Source organism: Scomber scombrus, chromosome 14 (genome assembly GCF_963691925.1).
Source record: "Scomber scombrus chromosome 14, fScoSco1.1, whole genome shotgun sequence".
NCBI classification, from domain to species: domain Eukaryota; kingdom Metazoa; phylum Chordata; class Actinopteri; order Scombriformes; family Scombridae; genus Scomber; species Scomber scombrus.
Genome location: NC_084983.1, coordinates 9,356,280 through 9,380,973, shown reverse-complemented (window position 1 = coordinate 9,380,973; position 24,694 = coordinate 9,356,280). Strand labels below are relative to the sequence as shown.

Genomic DNA, 24,694 nt, shown 5'->3' with positions numbered 1-24,694 from the left:
ACACTTAGTAATTCTGTAGGAAACCTACAACAAAGCAACCAAACATGGCTGAAACAACTTCCGGTAACCTCAAGGGCGGTACCACTTTACACATTATTTAGGGGGATTACATGTAGCGTGTTTAAAAAAAAAAAAAATCGTGTAATTGTTTATCTGACTCATAAAAATGGATAAGTAAATAAAAACAGCTAACTTGAAAATATGTTCTGAAATGTTTTTGCAAGAGGTCCTCTTATTAGTTCCTTTCCTCAACACACAAGTAATGTTATGTAGCTAGATTGTTAAACACCCCCACGGATGTGTTTCCGCTCGTTCTACGAAGGGCATTTGGTATAGTCGACCACAGTCGCATGTGGCTTCGATGTGATTGTGTTCAATTACACCATTTGTTTTTAGAAGAAAAATATGCAAGTTGAAAGCGGTTAGTTCTGCATTAGAAACATTTTTGATATTTTCTTTCCTTTCCTACAGTGAGACGTGTTTCGTTTTAAATGGAGCTTGAAGTAGCCAACGTGCATAGCAGCTTGTTTTCCTATTCATGAGATGGGGATGAATGAAAACAACAGAGTCGATAAAAAGCGCATTGCCTCCAGTGAACTGAAATAACACGTCCAGTCTCATTTTTGTCGGCGAATACGCCACTAATATTCAGTAACCTCAGATAGTTAAATGTACGTTTTTCTCGTCATGTCAGGCAACTGCAACCTTTAATTTCTTGCCGAATTTGATGGGATATCGGTGCATTTAACGCAGTAGATGCAGTTGCAGTTTTGCCAATTCAAGAGTTGTTTATTAAGATTACTGTCACAAAAACACAATTTTAAATTATACTACTTAAAGATGGGAACTGAAACTTTTGAGTGTCTCAAAACACGAGTTAATTTAGACTTTAAAGTGTATCCATCTCTGTGTATATTATCATTCATTATCAAACTGTTGACTTGATACTGTATGACTAATGATTAACTGACGTGAGGAACTCAACACTCAAAGAGTGATAACTGATAACTGATATGACCACAATGCAAATGAATCATAGCTGCTTTGGGATAATCCTGTTGTTTTTCCACCTGTCTCAACACACGCTAGACTTATTTTAGTCACTTGATGATATGTATCACAGAACATTCTGCTTCTCCTTTTCTTTTTTCCATCTTTGCTAAAATATCTCTAACTACAAAAATAATCTTTCCAATTCAGCTAATAATTAGCCAGTGTGGATACAACAAGCAGTTCCAAGGCAGCAAAAGAGTGTTGTTTAAAGCAAGTTACCTGGGTGTCACCAAAGCAACAGGGCCCAGACTGGTCGTCAGCACCAGACAATGTACACAAAACACATTGAGGCAACTAGCAGGCCAAACACTGTCAAATGTACATTACTACAAGAGGACCACTGCATAGGCGGATAAAAGCAAAATATTATTCCAGCGACAACTCTAATGGAAGTATCAATAAAGAATCAAAACAACAATATTATATCAGTTGTCTAAACCAGTTCAGTGTCTCAAATCAAGTTTTGAACTTAAAAAGAGATACAAGTTTCCTCTATAACACGCACAGTCAGGAAAAAATTAATATGAATTAAATTCAGTCTGAGCTCCACACTTAAGATTAACAGTATGTAATACTCTGATGATGAGATGTGTCTCTCCTGCCTTCACCTGTAACATCCCCTCATGTGTAAAACCACCAGAAAAGCACTTAATAAATGAGATCACTGTTAGTTTTTTCAGTGAAGAATTTCCTGGCACTGTGCTTCAAGATATCACCGTTTTTCAGAAAGCGAGGGAAAAAATGGTGAAAGTGTTCATTCTTTTGAGCAAAATTTCAACCCATGATGTAATGCCTTAATATGATAATGATTGGCAATTATAATTCAAAAACATTTTAAAGTTACACACTTTTAAAAAGACCTTTAAGTTGCATGCTGCATCCATTCAGTTTATTCATGCAATTCTTGAAATATGAAATAGTTTAATCTAAACTTTTACGATTAGGGATTTTCTTTGTGAAAATTTATCAAAATGCTGTGTGAGTTCTTTACATTACGTTTTTAGGAACAGTAAAGTCCAAAAGTATCAAAATCTTCTGAGAAACCACAATGTGTATTTCAGCTCTAAAGTTCAAGTGGACACTGTTCCGTGCCTGAACCAGTATTGTGCACACTCTTTCCAGTACGTTCTTTGAACTCTCTGCTTGTCAGTGAATGGCTGTTCAGTGAAGGTGCCCCCCATTGTACATTTGAATCTTTGTCCCACTGTACATTGAAAGCCTTTATTCACATACAGTGCAATGAATGTTTCAGTTAGAGGTAGGGAATATGTGTGGTCAGCCCATTCTCCCCACATCCAAACACGATAACGTCCAGCGACGGGTTCCACTTGAAAATACAGTTATGCAGATTGCTTCCTCTGATTTATTTCCAGCTTTGGATAAGGACGACTCAGATTCTCCACAGGTAAGCTCTGTCATGACAAGAAGACGGAATCAACAACAACATAGAAGTTGATTCCGTTTTTAGTTTGTTTTCCTTTTTAATATGATGAATTTCACAAATCATTCTTAAAGTAGGGGTTAAGTTTATGTATTACTTTAGGAATTATTTTGGAAATCTTGAATTGAAAAAACGTATGTATAATATAAGAAACTGCCTGTCTGTTACATCTTAATATAGTATCTGTCCTTTTATACTGTATGTAAAATACATATGTTGAAAGAATACTTGTTATTAACTACAGCAGTTTATAATTTTTAAAAAATCATAGTGAAAAATGACAGAAGGTTATGCCAGATTGTGATATACTAACATAAGGAGATTACTCACTTGGTAAGCTACTTTATGCATTTTTTAATATTTAATGGATATTTCTAAGTCCATATTTTAAATCAAGATAATATGTGAAAGTCATACATACAACTGCTTCCTTGATGAGACTAGTGAGTAATGTTCATGGCACTTTTTATCATTAGGAGTGGGAAGTGTATGAGCAACCAATGCAGTTGGATTACTAGTCACTGATAAAAAACATTTTGCCTGACTGATGTTAATATTATTTGAACTGTTGTGTTTCCACAGAAATGGGAGACTGGTCCATTCTTGGTCGCTTCCTAACTGAGGTTCAGAACCATTCCACGGTCATCGGGAAGATATGGCTGACAATGCTGCTCATCTTCCGCATCTTGCTTGTGGCCCTGGTAGGGGATGCAGTCTACAGTGATGAGCAGTCCAAGTTTACTTGCAACACCTTACAGCCTGGATGCAATAATGTCTGCTATGACACTTTTGCACCTGTCTCACACTTACGCTTTTGGGTCTTTCAGATTGTTCTTGTCTCCACACCTTCTATTTTCTACGTTGTCTATGTCTTGCAAAAAATCACCAAGAATGAAAAAATAGATGTTAAGGAAGTTGAAGTTGTACCCAAGTCCTCACCTGTGCTTGAGAGGGACAAATATATAGAAGGAGATAAGGAGGCAACACTGGAAGTTGGCGGTACTTATAACACCACCTATAACACTGAGGACTGGAGCTCCCAGGAAGATGAGTGTGAGGAGAAGAGTCAGCTTGAAGAAGAAATGAAAGAAGTAGGAAAAGACCCTACCCAGCTTTCCAGCCAGGTACTACTCATCTACATCATACATGTTATGCTGCGCTCCATCATGGAGATAATCTTCCTCATTGGACAGTATTACCTGTTTGGATTTGAAGTGCCACACCTTTTCCGCTGTGAAACCTACCCCTGTCCAAACCGAACTGACTGCTTTGTGTCTCGAGCTACAGAAAAGACCATCTTTCTCAACTTCATGTTCAGTGTCAGTCTAGGTTGCTTCATCTTGAACATTGTGGAGCTGCATTATCTGGGCTGGATTTATATTTTCAGAGTACTGTTCTCTGCATGCTGCACATGCTGTGACTCAGATAGGAACCCCGTGCGGGAGGTGGAATTATATTCTGACAACAACCCACTGCTGCTTGAGCTCAAACACTCTTTACGTGGCAGGGTTGTCCTGCAGACCACCTCTAGCATGTCCCGGGACAAGAGCTGTGGTGTCCCAACCCAGGCCCCGACCATCTCCTTTGAGACAGACTCTACGCTGGAGTGCACTTCGAAGAGAAACACAGATGAAAAGGACCGCACCAAGACCAGACCGTACAATATGAAAATAGGAAGAGGCAAAAAGTCGTGGCTATAAACTCTTTCAAACTATATTTTTCTTTTGCTTTATATATTTTTCCACCCTTGAATGCACTTGTGTATCTTAAAATTGATTTATATTGGAATCTTTTCTGGACAGATCAGTTTAATTAAGCTATGAAGTTAGTAAGAGAGTTCTGTGATAAAACATACAATTTCACGAGCAGACTATGAAAGATTCAGTGTTTCTATAGCCTCAGAAGGTTTCAATTCTGTAAGTGTACTCAGCATGAATAAGCTGCAACTTTGGAATGATTTGGTGAATGATGCAATTTGTTTGCCATTCTTGGTTTATCAGGTGAAAAATGACTGTAGAGGGAACCACTGATATAAAAATGTAGGGCAGCATTTATGAAAATGTTTCTGTAAATAAAGTCAAATCAATGTATTTGCTGTGATTTATGCATACCTTAATGCCTATACTTACACTTACTGAAGAAACAAGGACTATATTATTAGCTACACATCAACAGCATCACATTGGCCTGTTAAGCAGCAACACAGGAAGGCTTGATTGAGCTGTTATTGTTTGTTTTATCTGTCCAAAGTTTGCTGCAAAAAACTAAATTTAAACACCAAAGACAATGGAAAGTAACTTGTATTGTAGCGTGTACAATACCTCTGCCATAGAGTGGGACAAAAGGCTTTATATTGCCATATATTGGCAATTATGTCTCTCATTATATGTGAAGTTTTCTAGAGATGATTACCTTGTAGAATTATGATTTGAGCCGAAATTTGATAAAGGCATAACCAACAATGCAAAAATAATAAACACATTTCAAAGATTTTACATAATCAAATGTAAATTCCTGGCAGAATTTACCTGTACCTGTTCCAACAAGTAAGGAGACCAGGAGGGGTCACTGCTGTCCGGTTTACAATAATGTTGCCTTCAAGTGCTGTTGGAATTACTTTAATGTAGCGCAAACAAATCGGCACGTTCTATTTTCACTTGTTCAGGTTTAGTTGTCATGCATTTCTCCCCTTTTTTAACATTTTATTTCTGGCATTTAAGTGATAGCTTAAATCAGACCGACACATTATTTCCAAGTAGACTTACATTTACTTTTTACTTGTAAGATAAACTAATTAATAGATGCCTTTCCGGCAAATTCATGCTTTCATTCCTCCTCTGCAGCAAAACTGTAGCTACTTCTAACATTGTGTTGTTTTCATGAAAAGCAAAAATACGAGATTAGTTGTATCCCTAGCCCCTTTATTTCCCATTTATCGGAAGTCGGAGCTTAATTCAAGCATTTGAAGGCATCACAACTACATCACAGTACAGTTTCCTCGCACCTACTGTCAATTCCAGGGGAGAAAATGGTGAAAATTTAAAATAAGAAAACACAATGTCATGAGTCGACAATCACAGGTAAGTCACTATCATGTCTGCTATCAGCATTTACATCCAGTAATTTTACATTAATTGCATTTTTACACTCTCTACTGAAAGTGTTCCCTAAGGCCACCGGTGGTAGAGAATGAGGGCAAAGCAGCTTAAAGAGAGAGCATTACGGCCAAGCTGTAGTCTAGTCGCAGCGACAACCTATTATAGCTGTAAAGGGTGCTGTAAGTTCGGTAAAGAAACTGAAATGTTCCTCACTGCCTGTTAGAAGTCAAAACTAGAATATTATGATAACTTCCAAGTGCTGTAAAGTGACTGTATCTGTTCTGCTTTTACATGACCTCAGGAGATGTGATTAACTGTGGATTAAGTGCGAATTTACTGTTTATGGATTCACTGAAACAAAGCATGGTTGCTGGGTTTGCGCCTGCAAGGTATACAGTTTCAATAGAGAATCTCATGAATAAATACCTCATGTCCTGCATCACTTAAATGTCAGGGGCGATTCCAGGATCACACCTTCAGGTGGGCTCAGCCTCTAATGAGAATTTATAACAATCAGTTCAGTGTATTATAATTTAATTTCAAATATTAGGCTTCTTTTAATGAATTACTAGTAACATGGCTTGGAAAAACCCTCATATTCAGTTCAAACCTCAATACAGTTAGGTACACAGTTTACACCTTTAGAAGCAACCTAATTAGTTAGGTGCTCTCTTGTAATGTATTATAATAATAATGGTTCAAAATGAACAATCATAGATTTCAATACAGTACACGTTTTTGAGAGGCCCATCAGTCAGTTAATGAAACTTGAGGCAAAGACTCATCATAATAACCAGAACTTTCCAAAGTAACTAAAATATCAATTTATAGCAAAGTAGATATGAGACTTGTAGGCTACACCATTATGTCAGTCTCTGAAGCACACGGGGACAGCCCACCATATCATCAAGCAATTAAAGGAGCATCACACAATATCACACAGATATTGTCAAATCAGGCTGTCCCCCCTGCACCTCTGTGCACCTGGGCAAGGAACAACCTAAGAGATAACAATCTGAGACTAATAAATGCATGTCCATAAATGTTCTGTAAATATACCACAAGGCCCAATTATATTAGAATAAGAACCATTGTGACTACTTTATGTAAAATGATGAAGTGACTCAGTTAGCTCTTTAGTTGGTGCAATCAGACTAGCTCAGAGAGCTAACATTAGCTGATTTTAGCTCTGAAATTACTAGCGAGGTAGCTATATAGCAAACAATGTCAGAGAGAGAGAGAGAGAGAGAGAGAGAGAGAGAGAGAGAGAGATTGAACAAGACAGAGAAGGTCAAAGCTCTTCCAAACAGTGCTCGTGTAGGGTAGGTTCAAATGTATAATGGCGTGGTGATGTATCACTGTCATACTGTGAGAATAAATACAGATTCAATAATATGTCCATTTTTTTTTTGTCATTTCCTTTTTACAAACCATGATGCATCAGTCGATGATATCAGTTCCCTTACACACCTCTGGCACAGTATAATTTTCTCCTGACTGTGAATGACTTTGACTGTGTTGATGTTTTTGAACACAAATTAAACATTTTCTTAATTTTCTCCTTTTTTCTCTTCCCTACAGGTTACATTGGAAGTGATTCGGATCTAAAGTAGAAGCTTTCAGGTGCTTTTATTTCAATTCATACTGGTAAAAGACTTCAGAAAAAGTCCAGCATGTTTCACCTAATTAAGAAAGACAAGGAGAAGGAAAAGGATTTGGGAAAGATTCAGAAGAAAGACAAGAAAGAGAAGAAAGAGCGGATGTCCCAAGCAGAATTAAAGAGTCTGGAAGAGATGAGCATACGAAGAGGCTTCTTCAACCTCAATCGAGGTAGCACAAAGAGAGAATCTAGGAGCAAGCTGGAGATCTCTAGTCCTATCCCAATAAAGGTACCTAGCAACATGGAGCTCAGCCTGACAAACATGGAGGCTGAGCGTCTCCTCAACTGCAATACGCAGGAACAGGATGTGGGGCAATTAGGTACAAGTGCTTCTGGTGAGGAAATAAAGGGACATTACCAGGACCTTCATCGCACCTCTGTAAAAGAGAGAGCAGCCAAGTTTGGAGAATTGGCCAAGTCCAATTCTTTGATAATCCAGAAGCATGTCTCTTTTTCCCAGATGATCAAAGAGGAAAATGCTTCTGGTGCTTCTGGTTTTTCTGGGCAGAATTCGGAAACATTGTCTTTAAGGCCACAACATCTTCCTCAAGGAAACAACCCACAAAGCGTCAACATGTTTCACATTCCGGAGTTGGTGGAAAAGACCTTCCCTGGCGCAGACTTACAGTTGCCTATGCTTTCTGCTTCACCAATGCCAGACTCACGAGAACTGGTGTTACAGAGGCGCAACACGGGGGATTTTGGCTTCTCTTTGCGGAGGACCACCATGCTTGACAGGCAGCCTGATGGAGGAGTGTGTCGACGTGTGGTACACTTTGCAGAACCAGGTGCTGGTACCAAAGATTGGGCTCTGGGCTTGGTGCCGGGAGACAGGCTAGTGGAAATCAATGGGAACAATGTGGAGAACAAGAGCAGGGATGAGATCGTGGAGATGATCCGTCAATCTGGGGATTCAGTCCGGCTAAAGGTGCAGCCGATTTTGGAGCTGACTGAGTTGAACCGCAGCTGGCTGAGGACCACGCAATGCCTGCACAAAGAGGTTGGATTATTTTCAGTCCACTAAACAAATAGATTTAAACATACAAACACAAATTCCAAATTTTTTGATTAGTTTCTTCAGTGTCATTTCATACCCACAGAGTCTTTTTTGTAGGCTATAATTTCACCTTGGATCTTGAGATAATGGTTTGAGAAAGTTAATACATTATCTGCCTATGGTAGTACATTCATGAATCTTATTTCCATACAAAAACAAGTATATTTTATCTATGTTTTAAAATGCTGACAGAGTAATTTTCAAGAAATTACTACCAAGGTTTAAAAAAATTAATCTCCTTATTTGCTTAGAGAAACTTGAGTTTGTGTGTTTCTGTGGCCTCTGGATTTGGATTTTAAATACATGAGTAGCTGGTGTAAAAGTTGTCCCCTAGTCAAGTTGCTGTATAGCAGTCTTTTGTCTTAATTTGGTATTTCTTTCAAAAAGGGGCTTTGGGTTAAATATGTCTGGACCCTGGGTGAAGCTGTAATGACACTGGCAATGTGCTTTTGTGCATGCTTGTATTGGGGTGTGTGTGTGTGTGTTTTGAAAGAGAGAATGTGTTCTGGTGTATATATAATCCCCTCTCCCTCCCCCCAGTCCTTTGACACCAAACAATGGGACGCCGAAGGAGACAACGGCCCAAACGCCACCACGGCCCATGGCCATATGGTCTTGTAAGACTTGGCTGGCAGCCCATTCAATTCTTTTCGCTCGGATAATCATGTGCAACAAGTAGAGGAGCGTCATGTTAAACTCTTTATTAGCCAGCACAACAAACACCTGAATTTAATGAGTTGGGTATCCCAAACTGTATGTTTGCCAGAGTTTAGTCAGGGGTGTTAAGGCTGTGCATGTTCTTGCTTTTTATAAAAATACTTTCAATGTGTAGATGTAGATTTTTATTCCATTGTCTTAAAATCAGACATTGAGACAAGAGGCAAGACATTTTAGTGATAACCAAATTGGGTTAGATTAGACTAGAATAGTAGAATAGACACCATTCTAATATGCCAAAGTATATTAGTTACACGATAAAGATAGACTTACATGCAAATAGGAGCTCACATTAATGTAATTTTTTTGTAAAACAGAAAGCAAAAGAGTCAGATATCATAAAACCCTGTCAATCAAGGCAATGTCATAATATGGTATTTTGCTTGTTGAACAGCCCAATCTACATTTTTTATAAGTATTTTGACAAGAACCACACAGTTGTAAGTTACAGATTTTTTCAGAATAGCATTATATAAGAACAATGAAAGGAGCTTGGATATCACAGGATGGTAATAGATGATGGTTGATAGATTTCTGTATGGAAAGTTACTTTTTTAACTGACTGGCTAATTAATGTATAGTTGTTGTGTGATGATGATTGAAACCTGTGCCAGATTTGCCTGGCTTGGTGTTTGTCATTACCGGACTGGTTTCATTTTGTGAAGCTCACTTGTCTTTTAGAACTATGTGCATCTTAGTGAGCTACCATAGAAAATTACACATCTGATTTTAATGACACTTTAAGGTCGCCACCCACAGAGAAGGGAACTGAGTGGACTGAGGGAAAGGACCATAGTGATCAAAAGTTAAGTTGAAGGCCCTGTTCACACCTGGCATTAACATACTTCTTGGGTGATCTGATAACAAGTGGACATCTTTAAGTACAGGAGTGAATGCACCCAAGACACATTTAGATGGAATTGACCAGACCACATTCGGAAGTGGTCTGGGCTGCATCTCTCAGAGCCGTCTACTTGCGGTTGGATCATCCAAGATGTATGTTAAAGCCATGTGGGAACAGGGCCAAACAAACCGAAATAGTGTGGTGTGCACTGTAAAACAGCATGTTTTAGCTTCATATATCTTTTTGTGTATTTCATTGTCTTTCTCTCTGTCGAACTCTTTCACTCATGAAACATCATTTAGGATTACAGTATATGGGTCTGTGGGAATGAATGGGTTCACAACCACAGACACAATTCATGTGCTTCCCAAGAGGAGATGCCTGTCTCCCTGTCTTACTTTGTCCTACATTCAGCTGATCTTGATGATCGTCATTAGACAGGCCATTTGAAAAAGCAAAAGAAATGCATGTGAGGCTGACCTAGAACCAACAGTACTAATTATAGGTGGTTATAATAAGATCTGGATTCTAGATCTAGAGCTCTGCAACACAGTTAGATACCATGTATGATCCTTAAACATATTAAGCAAGTTTGCTCGCTTAACTTAAAGTAATAGTTGACATGCTAGGAAATGCACTTTTTTTGCTTATTGCCAACTTAGATGAGAATATCACTGGCACCATTATATGTGTCTGTTAAATATGACACTACAGCCAGGAAATGGTGTGGAAGCAGGGGGAAACAGCTAGCTTGGTTCTTTCCAAAAGTAAAAAAAATCCACCTATCAGCCCTTCTGTCATGGTTTTAAAGGTTTTTTTTAATGTTTTATTATTTTTTGGCAAGACGCAGTGACTTACTGGAGTCTTGTCATCACTGTGAGGTTGCCAGGCGACTGGCGGTAATCTGCCTAACTGCATGACAGTACAATAATAAAGAGGCGGTTATTGAGCAAAAAGTAACTATTCAGGTTTGATATCAGTTGAACACCTGCTCTCCTTCTGACTTCTGTCTCTATCATTTTCTGTTTAATTATTACATGGTTTCTGACTACAGCACCGTCAGATGGTTTGCTTTAGGCTGCATAATATACTTCTCACCATTACACATGAGTCTGAAAAAAAAAGGAATCTCCCCACCCATGTAATTGACTCTGGCAATAAATGAATATGATCCCAAACATGTGCTTGTTTTCTATTTAAAGTGTCAGTAGTAAACCTCCTTTTGTGAAAGAAACAACAGTAAGATATAACCGTACATGTATTCTGGTCAAAATGTAATTATTTCATGACTACGCCAAATATGCACAGCTAAGCACATGAACCTTTTGTCCATTGGGTGGCAGCCACTGTCCACACTACACAAGGCCAGAACAACTATTCTTCTGTTTTGTCCCTTCTGTTCTATTTCCAAAGCTTTATGCAACGTCCCTGATCCACTGCAAGCTCTTCAACATATTAGGTTTTAGACTTTGATTGGTGGTAAGAGTAAGTCTGAGGACAGTGGACATGTCATTACTGTGATGACACCACTGGATAAAGATTGCTATTATGTAATATTATATTTGCAGCTCATAAAAATGGAAACTAAGATTTAAAGTGTTTTGAATATATTTGAACTATGTTTTGAACAGTTAAAAAAAGATTTGAAACATTAAAGCAAGGCCCAACATAGTCATAATTATAGCAATTTGACAAGCTTTTGCTCAAAGATGTTCTGCACTCTTAATTTTTAATGTTTTGCCAGGATTTTGGTGTCTGTTTTAACGGGGTAAGATTTTAAACTGAATTTAAAAAAGGACTCAAAACAACCAAACTGGTTGAAAACTAGAGTACGATCAAGAAATCCTGTGTTTCCACTTTTAACGAGGTGCAAAATAAGGGCTCATACCATAACCCATCTATTTAAGGGAATCCTGCTGTATGAGCAGGTGTGCAGTGTGTAAGTGGGGCTTTGGTCCTCTGTGTCTGCTTATTGTTGTTTCACAGACATTGTGAAGGGAGGGGCACTGCTAGACATAGAGTTTTCCAGCTGGTTGAGGTAAACCAATTAGTCAGAGGCATTATGAAACCAAGCTGGGATGCCATTTTGCGGGGCACTCCCCACAAGTCAGCAGTGCCAAAACTGGTGCTGTTGTCCCTCGAATTGGATAGTGTCATTATGAACACCACATGTTCTTATAATCCAAACTGGCAGTATCACTTTTCATTGTTTAAATACTGTAAGGAAGCACACAAATAAACAAAAAAGCAGATCCTGTTAGGATTTCAACAATATCCCAGATCAAACCCTCCAGGAGCTTATTTGACCTGTTTACATTTAATAACACAGCTGATAGCAGACCTTGTCGCCAAATGTTTCATATCTCAATATCCCTTAATTACTTATCTCTCATCCCATACATATCCTGTCTTTCTGCAGACCAGACACAGTTTTATCATTAGGAAATTAGCAAATGGTTTAATCTCCTCCCCAAGCTGCCCATTTAAATTACATAATTACATCATCCCCATTTCCAGTAGGGAGATGTCAACTGAGAGTAGCACCAGTGTGGATTAGAAAGAGGTGGGGCTTTCAAGGATATAACTGTTCTGGTTCATGATAGTCTTAAGATGTAATTTTTCCTTTCCGTTTATTTTTAACATGTATTTAATATTTAGTGCTTAAGTTTCCCCTCGTAGATGAAGTGACACCAGTTTTAAACTTTGACCTCTTGTGTAGACTTAAAATGACCAGTGTGTAAGATTTAGGATCTATGGGCAGAAATTGTATATCATTTCCGCAAGCATGTTCTAATTAGTGCATAATCATCTGAATTTAAGAATTATGTTTCGTTAACGTAGAATGAGCCACTTATATCTACACAGGGAGTGGGTTACACATAGGCTAAGTTCTACAGTAGCCCAGAATGGACAAACCAGACAGTGACTCTAGAGAGGGCCTTTCAGGTTTTTTTGGCGAGTTTTGCAGCCACCATAGGTTCTCCTACATGCTTGAAACAGGAGGGTTATGGGAGGGGTATTCAGTTTGTTGCAATCTAAAATGTCACCACTAGATGGCACTAATCCTACACATAAAGTTTGTCAGTGAAGTGACTAATTTGACTGTAGGTTGACAAGGCAGAGATACTTGACATTCCTGGGTGTGTGACTGATTGCATGTCTGCCAGAGACATAGACACTTGTCACACACCCTCATCTTGCCAGCCATAAGTTTGAGCTAGAGCATGATTATTTGTTTTATGATACTTTTAGCGTAGTCACTACTAACAGATACAATGCATTCATGTTTTATTGAGACAATGAGCGTGTGTGCTTTATCAATGTGTTTATTGTTAGTACATTTAAATCAAATGAGATCAAAACTGTTTAAATTTGATGCTCCCAAGTTATGTCCACCTGGCCCACTTTCGAAAAGAAGTTCTGATTTTCAGGCCTATTTATTATTACTGAGTACAATCTGGGTCACATCCTGGAGTTTTATAGAACTGAACTTCAGATTCTGATGTGCCAAGATTAATTTCTGCTCTTAGTTGACAATCAGTTCCTGATTTATATTCTTGGAATGCACAATAAGGTGATTTTTATAATTCCCTCAATAAATAGAATACTTTTATTTCAAGATTATATAACTAGAAGAGGTTGATATAATTTTAAGATTATGATAATAATAATTATATTATATTAAGAATGTGGCACTAAACTCCAGCTGACACTATACAAGAGTTTATACAAGAATTGAACAGATTTAATTGTGTGGGAGGATTCAATCTTGGAAGCCATCGGCTATCGCCTGAGCAGATATCTGCATTCATATGCAGATATCTGTTTATAGAGATTAGGGAGGATTTAACTGGGTCAGAATCAGCAGTGTTTATGCTGTATAGAGTCCTTAATCTTTGGTCTGCTCTAACCATGTGTAGACAAACAGCCGACACGGTGCTGTGTCCCAGTAACTGACTCTGGGGATTAGCAAACTGTACTAGATAGACCAGCTAGGCTGCGGGTTTGGCTGGGTCCTGCTGAGCTCTATTATGTGAACTTCTGAGCTTCCCATGTGGAAGAAATGCCTTATAGCAGATTATAGATTTTTTGCAGGAAGGCTGTATTTGAGCACATTCGATTGAAATTAAAATAGAAAACCACATAACAAAACATTTTGAGGTTGCTTGGACTTTGTTTCTGATGATTCTGAAAGAAGTAATTCATCCAACATCCAATTACTATCACTTTGTACTTTGCTCATAGGAACTTTTTATTTGATAGATGAAACTGTTAATGAGTTAGAAGAGGAAGAGAATGTGCCAAGATTGGATTAGCTCATGCCCAGCCAAGCCTGTTGCTGCATTTCCTTGTTTGCCTTGTGTAGCTACACTCACTGTCACCAATGAACTGAATGCCTCCCACCCAACAACATAATCTTATATGTGTTTTTACCTAACTGGTTTCACAGCAATGCAGTTTTGACACATCTTTCACATTAATCCATCTCTTGAAACATTGTTTTGATTGGGGAAGCAGTGTAATATGCAAAATCCTATTTGCCTGCTCTGTGAGTCATTTAAAAAAGCTTAAAATCTTGATTTAAACTTTATTACAGATAAACATGAAATGAGTCGGATTTGTGGTATATCTGGGCTGGGGTCCTACAACATTGTTGGTGCTAAATTCTACATTGTGCAACCTCTTGAATTTAGGTCAGCTGTGTACCTAAGCAAAACCTTCTGTGAAACAGAGAAACCAATACATTGGTTTATAGCTCCCTCTTGTGGTATAAGGCTTTGTGAAGACCATGACTAGTGCTTCTGTAGCTGATGAGAAGCCAATTCAGGCATAACATGTTCTTTTTCTAAGTGTCACAAAGTTAAATAAATTAGATGGAGCATTGACCGCAGAGGATGGCTTCACAGGCTCACCTTACACTTTTTCTCATCTTGTCATCTTGGAGGGCAATGGAAGATTAAATAAGCTTTCATTCAGTTTTAAGTCTATGTGGAGTAGGTAACCCTTGCACCAACTACTGAACCTTATACTTAAATAAGCTTTCATTCAGTTTTAAGTCTATGTGGAGTAGGTAACCCTTGCACTAATTACTGAACCTTATACTTAAGCTTTCATTCAGTTTTAAGTCTGTGTGAAGTAGGTAACCCTTGCACTAACTACTGAACCGTATACTTAACAGAACAACATTCGACAATCTTTTAATTGTGTTATTGCAGCTGTGTTTCCCTCACGGGCACATAAAAGTTTATATGGCACCTGATGAGGGAGACTCCCCCTTTGATTCCCTGTCACCAGGAGAAGCGTGTGGCAGGGAAAAGTGGCAGTGGTAATTGGTGTGGTTCTGTAACTTCTATTTATAGCCCCCCTGTACTTCAGCAGCTGTCCCTCTTCTATCTCCTTGGTCAGCTCCTCTCACATTACCCCTCCACTGCCCACACCACAGCTTTAGTGTGCTGGCTGTGACCCCGCCCTCGAGGCTGCCCTCCCACTCACTACGGACTAGAGAGTGTGTGCTCTTTGTAGACCCAGGTCTTACCCCCCCTTGGCCCTGACTGCACTGCTCCAGTGACGGAGTGAAGATTGGAAGGTTAACCAGGCCTGGAGAGAAGGTAATGGGCTCAGGCCTCTGGTGGACTGTGTGTGTGGTGAGCAGTGTGATCTGCTCAGGGTGTACATGCTCTGCTTAGCAGTTCCATTTCGGCTCTGATGGCGTCTCAGAATGGCCTCCTTTGCAGCTGAAACTATTTATAGGAGTAGACTGATGAAAGCTGGGCAGGGGATGGTGAAACATTTTGCTCTGCGACTCACTTTTGTTTTTACTCTTCAATGAGTGAAAGGCCAGTTTTTAGATTTAACCTTTAAAGAAAAGTCGTAATAGGCATTCTATAAATGTGAGGAAGGTGCATGTTGCTTGGCCAGTAAGTGAAGTGAAGTATGCTTGTTGTTTTCCTTTGTCAACCATCAAATTGCTGTGTTGAATGTTTTTTTGCTATGGCAACAACTTACTTCAGTTGTGTACATAGATACATGTTTTCTAATAGATTTTTTGTTATCACTATAATGAAAAAATGACCAGCATTGTCCATTTTAGTGTGTATACTGAGGTAAAGTTAGTTCTTCATACATAGACTTTAGCCCTGTGTGGAATGTGATCTCTTTTAACCCTTTTGGCTAATCTTCCAAGAGTTTACATCAAAAACATTTAAGCATACAACAATTCATAAATAATTCAACATGTACTTGTTGACACACAAACATATCATATACATACATACATATTAACTGTGTACTGTGTGTACCTACATATATACACAGCTCTTCACATATACATTGCGAACCTACTGACAATCCAATACAGCAGTGTGATGATAACTACATTTGAACCTTAAAATCTTGCAATCAGAAATCCAACTGCTGTACTATTCATCAGTGAGTTATTTTAAAGAATTCCATAATTTAGCAGTTCAGAAAAGGAAAATCCTCTTTCTTGTTGTACAAATATTTTTTGTTTTATTTTAAGTTATTGGTTTCCATCCATTTGACACATTTAAAATAATTTGATAGTCATGCAACTGAGTTTTTGATTCTGCTGTTTGAGTTTGTTATCACTGAGGGAAGACCATCTGTGTATATAATAAACAACAATGGTCCAAGATACTCCCATGTAGGAGGCCACATGTAATTATACATGGGGAAGAAAAGGAGCCATTAACATAGATACAGTAGATTGCCTTCTACAATTTAAATAGGATTTCATCCACTTGATAGCATTCTTAATTAATTTCTTAGGATTGTGTGATCTATCAAATCGAATGCTGCAGTGAAGTCAAGAATAAGTAATGAAACAAGTTACCTTGATCAAGGGCACTTGCCATATTGTGTAGTTCACGATAATATTGGTCTATTTTTTTTATATGATTTAAAGATCTACTATCGTGATAATGGTAATGTTCCAACTTGTCGACATAATGACTTGATTTGTTGATGTTATGTTATGCACAGCAACAATAAGCATGGCTGAATGGGAAAGTAACATTGACTAACAACAATAGGGGGCTATATAAATAATATATTTCACCACCTCAAGCAGAAGCACCTAGTTGAGAATGAGGAGAGCCAAAAATGTTGTCATATCGTCAATTATATTATTAAATACCCTGGAATATCATGATATTATATTAGGGCCATATTCCCCCCCCATTAGCCACTCATCTGTCATATGTATTAATTTCCATATCTTTCCAATCCCTTACTATTCTTTCCAAAATTTTGCGTAAGTATGAGAGTAAGCGTATTGGGTGACTATTGGATGCAGTGAAAGTTCAGGCAGATCAAATAGATACTTTACAGGTCTTGTGAAATTGTTTTCCACATGGCTATGGTAGTGTGATGAAGGCAAGCTATCCATGTCAACATTGTTGTTCATGTCTTCTGTCCTCAGTGCTGCATGGTCCCACTGCCCTGTGGGTGTATGACCTGTTGTGTGCAGAAATCCAGCTCACAGTACCCCGACGCTCACCCCAAAATTCCCATTCTTCATCACTCCACACAGTACATCCTCCTCTTCTTCTCTTTCTGTTTCTCATCATTCCACACATTTATTCTCCTTGTCGCCCAGCTTGTTCCATGACATCTGGCCTGTTACCATGGCGTACAAATCACGCTTTTCATTCTGGGAGCAAAAGGGAAGTCTCGCTTTTCTGTGTTTTTTGCTTTTCAGTTCATATCTGCATGTTGTTTTTTTTGTTGGATTTGTGAAATGTTCCTTTATGTTGACAGAGAAAAGCTTTGCTCCCTATCTGTGGTTTGATTTTTCTTTTTTGTATTGCTTCCCTTCGTGTAGGTTAAAGTTGAAAAAAAGCCTGATGTAAGTGTTTTTTTTCACCCTGCATGCTTCTGGATAGTAACTCACATGATGCAAACTGTTTTGTGCACGGAAACAAATGAGGCTACTAATCATTATCACAACATTCTGCAGGCTAAAGCCAATTTACTTTACCATGGTCTCGGGAAGGAAGATAGCAATGTGGGAATTTGAGAGTAGGTGATTGCAAATATAGTTATTAACAATTAATTAACCATTAGCTGACAGGGCTTGAGGTGACATTCTTTATTCTCAGGGCAACTACTGTTTAGGGAATACAAAACTGTCACTTTTACTTAATTTTCTATCATAATTTATGAATGAAATGTCTATAAACTTTAAAGTTAGAATTGAATGAGGCTTTTAATGGAATAAATGGAAAATACACTCACTGATATAAAATATCAGAATAATCCTTCATTCTGAAATTCTGAGCCAAAACCATCTGTTGAAATCTTTAACAGTTTATCTGTGTCAATAATCTACACTATTGTCTGCCTTGCTCTGTTTGTATCCAGTCTGATGTAGATAGTATTCAGCCTCAGGCAGTCACTAAACCTGGGATAGATACAGAAAGTGATCCACAGCCAACTGTATCATCAGCTGAGGAGTCCAACATGGGTGGTCCAGATGCTCCAGGAGAGGAGAAGAGCGGTAAGAAGGTGGTGAGGGTTGTGAGGAGAGTTATCAGACGTGTGGTTCCTGCTGGTGTGGAACAGCAGAACCAGCCGGCTGTTGCTGAGGCTGCCATATCTGCCGCTGCAGCAGACTCTGCACTCAAAACGGCTAAGCCTGCTGGGGAGGAGAAGGATGATATCTCCAAGGGTCTGACCAGTCTAATGGGCAGAAGTAGAACCAAGGAGCACCGGCCTCGCACCCGCACCCAGGACCGCAAAGAGGACATGAAAGAAGAGGTGAAACAGGAAGAGGTGAAAGTAGAGGTGCAGAAAGAGGAGGAGAAACATACTGTGGAAAAAACAGAGGCTACCACGTCCACATCTGTACCCGCTGCTACACCACCAAGCCTGGCACCACCAAAGTCCAACCACCTCACCCCACCAGCTGGATTCATCCCTGCTCCCAAATCTGACCCTTTGGCCCCACCTGCTGGTTTCATTCCGGCTCCCAAACCTGACCCTTTGGCCCCGCCTGCTGGTTTCATCCCTGCCCCCAGACAAAATCTGTTGTCTCCTCCACCTGGCTTCATCCCTGCCAGAAAATCCAGTCCACTGCCCCTAAAACAGAATCCTCTGGCAAGACCAGCAGGTTTCATCCCCATCACAAAGACAGACCCTCTGGCTCCTCCTGCAGGGTTCATCCCAAAGCCTCGCACATTTGCTGTAAAGAAACCAGAGGTACTGAGTGAAAGAAGTGCATGTTTGCTACTTAACCTCCAGGTGGAGCATGCTGTGTGATAATAACAGACATTACAGCTAATATACATGCTCATATAATTCACCCTGAAAGACATCTTCAACTTGAGCAGACTTGCTTATGTTTGTGGATCATTGTGACTTTTTCTAACAGCTGGGACTGTAATTAGGTTTCATCTCATCCTTGTCATCAACAACTGAATGTGACTCCTTTTACTTTTTCTCCAAAGTACAAGTTGCTCTTTCTTTCTGACAAGAAAGGAGTTTTGATATAATGAAGCCACCCTGGATAAGTGAAGGAAAGCAGGGTGCATGCACCAGCTCATGATCAGACTTCATCAGCGCGTATAAGGATGTGCTCATGCCCTGCACTCTGTTAGTCTGGTCAGCTGGAGTTGTCTGTGAGCACTGAGCTGTGACTCATTACTGTCACTTTCTGCAAGCGGAGCATTGAAGTTGTGCTCTGACTGCTGGCAGACCACTGAGATAGGAGTTTTAATGATCTTTTAGGATGCTGTTTAAAGAAACGAATCAATATAAGTGTCCAATTGATATTTGTATGGACAAATTTGTAGTTCACATCAATTAAACTGTTGACCAGGATCACAGTTTGTCATTTTCAACTTTTAGCTGGCACTTAAATAATTTAATTCAGCTTCAGCTATTTAGCATTTATATTTTGACTTATGATAGGAATAGGATAATAGCTGTCATTTCAGTTTCAACATTGTTTATACTTTCACCGTCCCAGTTTCAATTTGTACCCCCGACAAGGTTATGTTTTTGTCGTGTTATTTAGTTTTGGGCTTTCCGTTTGTCAGCAGGCCATCTGAAAATCACCAACAGATGTCCATGCAGTGTGGTGAACAGCTGAGTATTTGGCCACAGACCCAGGGATTTGATTTTGGAGCTATGCATCTGATATTTTCACAGAGGGATATTGTGTTTTTAATTGCTTTAGGGAGAGATTTAGGTTTTGAATCTTATGGGATTAAGTCTAGTGCGTTTACTTTTCTGCTCCCGGCAGAGCTGCATATCAACTACATATCATGAGTCTGCATCAAAATGACTAATTCCTGTTGTTGACAATGGCAGACGCCAGTTATTGCTATTAAATACAGCTACACTTCCTGGAAAAAAATCAGTGTGACATGTAGATTACTGAATTTATCTTAGGCAGTGTATGGAGGTTTGTGGAATTCTAAATTGTAGTGTATTAGGAAACGGAGAAAAGGTGAAATGAAAGACAAATGTCCTTCTTTAGCCTTTATTAAATTTATTAAATGAAAAGAGTTTTTATCAGCACAACTCTAACTTAAAATACAACGTAACAGCAGTTATGGCACACAACTAGAACTATTCATCGATACACCACAGCTGAATAGTATTATAGAGCATAAATGTCACAGAACTTTTGATGTATCATTTTTAAGGTGATTCCTTGGATGTTGGTGCAGTTGTATGAGGATCAGATGAGACAACCCAAATTTCTTAATTGAACCATTATTCTTTTGCTGTAGCGCTTAATGATCCAATTTTCTTTAATAGTCACTTTCCCATACTCATTTCCTGATTGAATTAACTGGAAAAGTAGTAGGAGCAAACTTCCATTTAAGTTGGTCGTAGTTTTTGTGTGTGTTAAATGAAATCCAAAGTTAAAAGAAAATACACCAAGCTGAAAAATAACGGTCATCCTCATTGTCATTCTCATCATCTCTCCATAATTCCTTCCCTGTGTGCGCATCTTTGTTTGTCAAACTGTGTGTTTGTGAATATTGGCATTCATGTGCATACAGACACCTTGTCCACCTGTGGTTCTCAATGGTAAGCCGTCCCCCGTTGCACTGCCCCAGGCTCCTCCTGCATCTAATGAACAGGTGTGTGTTCGTCTTGCTGCAAATGTACACTGTGTGTTTCACATGTGGTCACATTCAAAACCACTAGTTTTTTTTTGTATATGAATTGCTTGTAAGTGTTCATTCAGTTTTCACAAGCAATTATCTCTGCATCATCGGTTTAATTTATGGCTACATATTTGCAATTCCTGGTGCTGCTTTGTTACTTTAGGCCCCAGAGCTGATTCCCACTGAGGAAGATCACAAGCGTGTGAAGAGGATTTTCACCATCGGTGACAATAATGTAACTTTTCTCCCCTCAATTTGTTTGCTTGCACCTGCTATACTTTACTAAGGCTTACCCTGTAACCAGCCTGAGTCAACTGCTTGCTTCCCCAGCTAGAGGGGAAATTGACCTAAGTCCACACCAGGTTGTCCCAGTAGAGTTCCAATGAAAGGGGTTCCCTAGTACTGTTAGCCACTTGGTGTAAAATCTGAAACTTGTGAGACCTAAGAGATATTTATATTTATATGGCTCACAAATTACAGAGATTTCATCAAAGTTGGTTTAGGAGAAAATAAAAGCTTTCTTGGACTTGTGTAGGCATATTTTGTGTTGCCTGAATGTTCATATTTATGATATAGTCTGAGGATATTTTGATAAACATTTTAATTGTATGCTGTGTGATTGATTCATTGGTAACACACTTTTGTTTCAGAAAAGACAACCGCATGAAACCTTTTATTCTTTTACACCTCTGATAATGAATTGAACAGCTTTAGCTGAGGGGTTTGTTCTTCTTATTACCCTCCTCTTATTCATTCTCTAGTATTAATAGTTGTGTTATCAGGTCCAGAGGAGCACCTACTGTATGTCAATTTGCTTTGCCCTTTGGCAGTGCTTGATTATATGTGCCTGCCTGGTTATTTGTTCTCTAAAGGTCTATAGCACTGAAAAACATTTTTTCTTATTCCTTCTTGCTCTGATGTCCCGTTGTCTAAAATAGTGTTTTGTTTCTTTGCTCTTTACATCAATGTGGATCACTGGATCTTGACTTGCTGCTGTACTCTTTGCTGTTTGCATGGCCAGCGCGCCAGAGGCCACAAATCCTCTCAGGTACAGTCTGCCCAACCGTAGGCTCGCCGCACTTGCTAGGGGGTAGAGTACTGGAGTCTAAGCTTGTTCTCCAATACTGACCCTGTGTGTGCCTGTGCTGTCTTTGTCACCACGTGACTATCTGGGGTTCATTCTGGGTTCATGCTGGAGTCTGGAATGTCATAATTTGGCATACACCAGCACTGAATTTGGGTCAGGGTAGTGTGCAGATGTAATAATGACTATTTTAATTATACTTTATGTTTCAGTCTTGTTGCCTTTACTCTCCCTTCCCTCATTTTAATGTTATGTATAGTCATATGCAACATGCAACATTAAACTGCTTCCTAAATATGTTTTTATAGATATATTTCAAATAAGGTTCCACATTTGCTTCTGTGAATTGACATATATTTATGTATGTTATTACATTATATCTTGGTGTTATTACAGTACTGTCTAAATATCTAATTTCATTAGCATTGATTTCTACAGTATATTTAAAACAGGCTGCATGGTGCTTTGCATTTATCCCTCATAGTGTACAACTGATCATGTAAACTCTGACTGTTAAAATGGCAGTGCCTGAATTTTGTCCCTCTAGATTTACACACTGCTTCAATGCACCTTGTAATCCCGGCTCATTAACACATTAACACTAATTTTTTTATGGTGAATTACTTGAATGACTCATTTACTTTACTAGCGTTGCTAGACTTACCATTGCATTGTTAGACTGCTGTGGGTCTGGCTGCAGTGCTTGTATCATCTTCTTTTTACTCTAAATCATTTGCGCTATGCCTGTTTTTGCATTTTGCATTCTTGACAAACGAATGGAATGTGTAACTGTTGATCAAATCACTTAGAGTACCAATTTCTCAGTTGGCTTCTGCTCCTTCCCTTCCCCAGTCCAAAGTTGTTGAAGACCCTGTGGCCTTCCTTCAGGCAGCACACTCTGCAGCTAAGGTTTGGGTGCATCCCGCAGTGTTTCAGAGTGATGTGTGTTTTGGTGGTTTTTGTGTGTGATGAGCTAGTAAAGCAGTGTGGGAGGATTACCTTGTAGTTATTGAGGCAATCAAAGGTTTGATCCTACCTGTGGCCCTGTGGCCCTGCCTGTATCCGTACCCTCCTTAACTGTTCCCACATCTTAACCAGTTGGAGAAAAGACAAAAACATACTTTCTCTGTACTGATATCTAATCTTTATTTTGGTAGCCTGATTGCATGTCTTCGTCACTCAAAACACTTGACTTTAGATGGTTGTTTTCTGTTTTTAACAGTATTTAGGTGTTTCTCTGTGTAATCCCCCTAAACCCATGTATTTCTGTCAGTGCTGCTCTTGATATGACATCTGTGACATCTTTTTAGTGAACACATTAAGTGGACTCTCAATGGGTTCAATGCACACTCTGTGAGCTCTGGAAAGGTCTTTTAAAGGGGAGCCATGGGAACTCTAGTTCATCTGTGATGGGCTGATGTGTAATGGATGTAAATTTTGGAGGTGAAATATGAAAATGAACCAGCTCACACACTTCATACAGGCTTTTACTCAGGAAGAATTCACATCCTTTTTTATGAATGTGTGTAAATCAGTCCATTATGTGATTACCTGCTTTAATCATTTTTCATTCAACAGTTGTCATTTCTGCTGTAATTCTTCAATTCATAATGTTTCCATAATTCTTAGAATACGTTTTTACTCATCCTGATTGTTACCTTGGTCTAACAGGGGAAGACTGAAGAGCAGATAGCAGCAGAGAGAGACTGGTACAACACCGAAAAAGTATGGCTTGTTCACAAGGATGGATTTTCCTTGGGTTAGTAAAAATGACGCTTTTAAGTATCTGTATGTATTCTGTATTTTCAGTATAGTATTTAAAAAAAAAACTCTGAACTTACTCCACTCTAATTGCTGATGTGCTTATTTTTGGGGGACATTTTACTATACCACAGAGGTGGTTTCTTGAAGAATAGAAAATGCTTTTGCAATTTAATGTTAAGAGAGGGCACCTGATTAGACTACTCTAATTTAACTCAGGCTGTATTTGATTAGACTATACCACTACTACTACTACTACGTTTTCAACATTGAATGCATTTTTTGTTTTTAATACAGCTTAGACATTATTAAAAGAGATGCAACTGCCAGACATTATCAGACATGTAAGATAAGATGACGCTTTTGCACTCGAGTGGAGATCATATGTCATGATAAATTAACTCCACTCTTTGTGGCGTTGCAGCAACTCTCCTGAAGACAGAGGCAGGCAGTCTGCCAGAGGGGAAGGTGAAAATCCGCCTGGAGAGTGATGGATCTTTATTGGATGTGGATGAAGATGATGTAGAGAAGGTATTTAATCATCAAATCAACTCTGAACCTCATCAATTACAGATGACACTGGGTGAGTGTATGACCGCCTCTGACTTTGAACTCTAGGCAAACCCCCCGATGTTTGAGCGAGTGGAGGACCTGGCCTCTCTCCAGTATTTGAACGAGTCGAGCGTGATGCACTCCCTGCGGCAACGGTATGGCGGTAACCTGGTGCACACCCACGCTGGGCCCAACATGGTGGTCATTAACCCCATTAGCACCCCCTCCATGTACTCTGAGAAGGTAAGCTGCAGCCTGTGCATGTAATGATATCTCTCATGGAATA

The 24,694-nt window shown here is 39.1% G+C and overlaps 2 protein-coding genes across 2 annotated transcripts in view; both read left to right on the top strand.

Annotated features, from left to right (window-relative positions):
• Positions 1–3,060: 3,060 nt before the first annotated feature.
• Positions 3,061–4,194, top strand: LOC133994215 (gap junction delta-2 protein-like). Its single transcript, XM_062433437.1, has one exon. The coding sequence runs from the start codon at positions 3,079–3,081 to the stop codon at positions 4,192–4,194; it is 1,116 nt and encodes a 371-aa protein (XP_062289421.1). The 5' UTR covers positions 3,061–3,078.
• Positions 4,195–7,265: 3,071 nt separating this feature from the next.
• LOC133994361 (unconventional myosin-XVIIIa-like) overlaps positions 7,266–24,694 on the top strand; it is a 62,547-nt gene continuing 45,118 nt past the window's right edge. The window contains exons 1-9 of the mRNA XM_062433607.1: positions 7,266–8,252; positions 8,850–8,921; positions 18,253–19,089; positions 20,904–20,984; positions 21,175–21,246; positions 22,948–23,004; positions 23,767–23,854; positions 24,281–24,387; positions 24,475–24,651. Of these exons, the coding sequence (XP_062289591.1) occupies positions 7,266–8,252; positions 8,850–8,921; positions 18,253–19,089; positions 20,904–20,984; positions 21,175–21,246; positions 22,948–23,004; positions 23,767–23,854; positions 24,281–24,387; positions 24,475–24,651 (2,478 nt within the window). The remainder of the gene's footprint in view (positions 8,253–8,849; positions 8,922–18,252; positions 19,090–20,903; positions 20,985–21,174; positions 21,247–22,947; positions 23,005–23,766; positions 23,855–24,280; positions 24,388–24,474; positions 24,652–24,694) is intronic.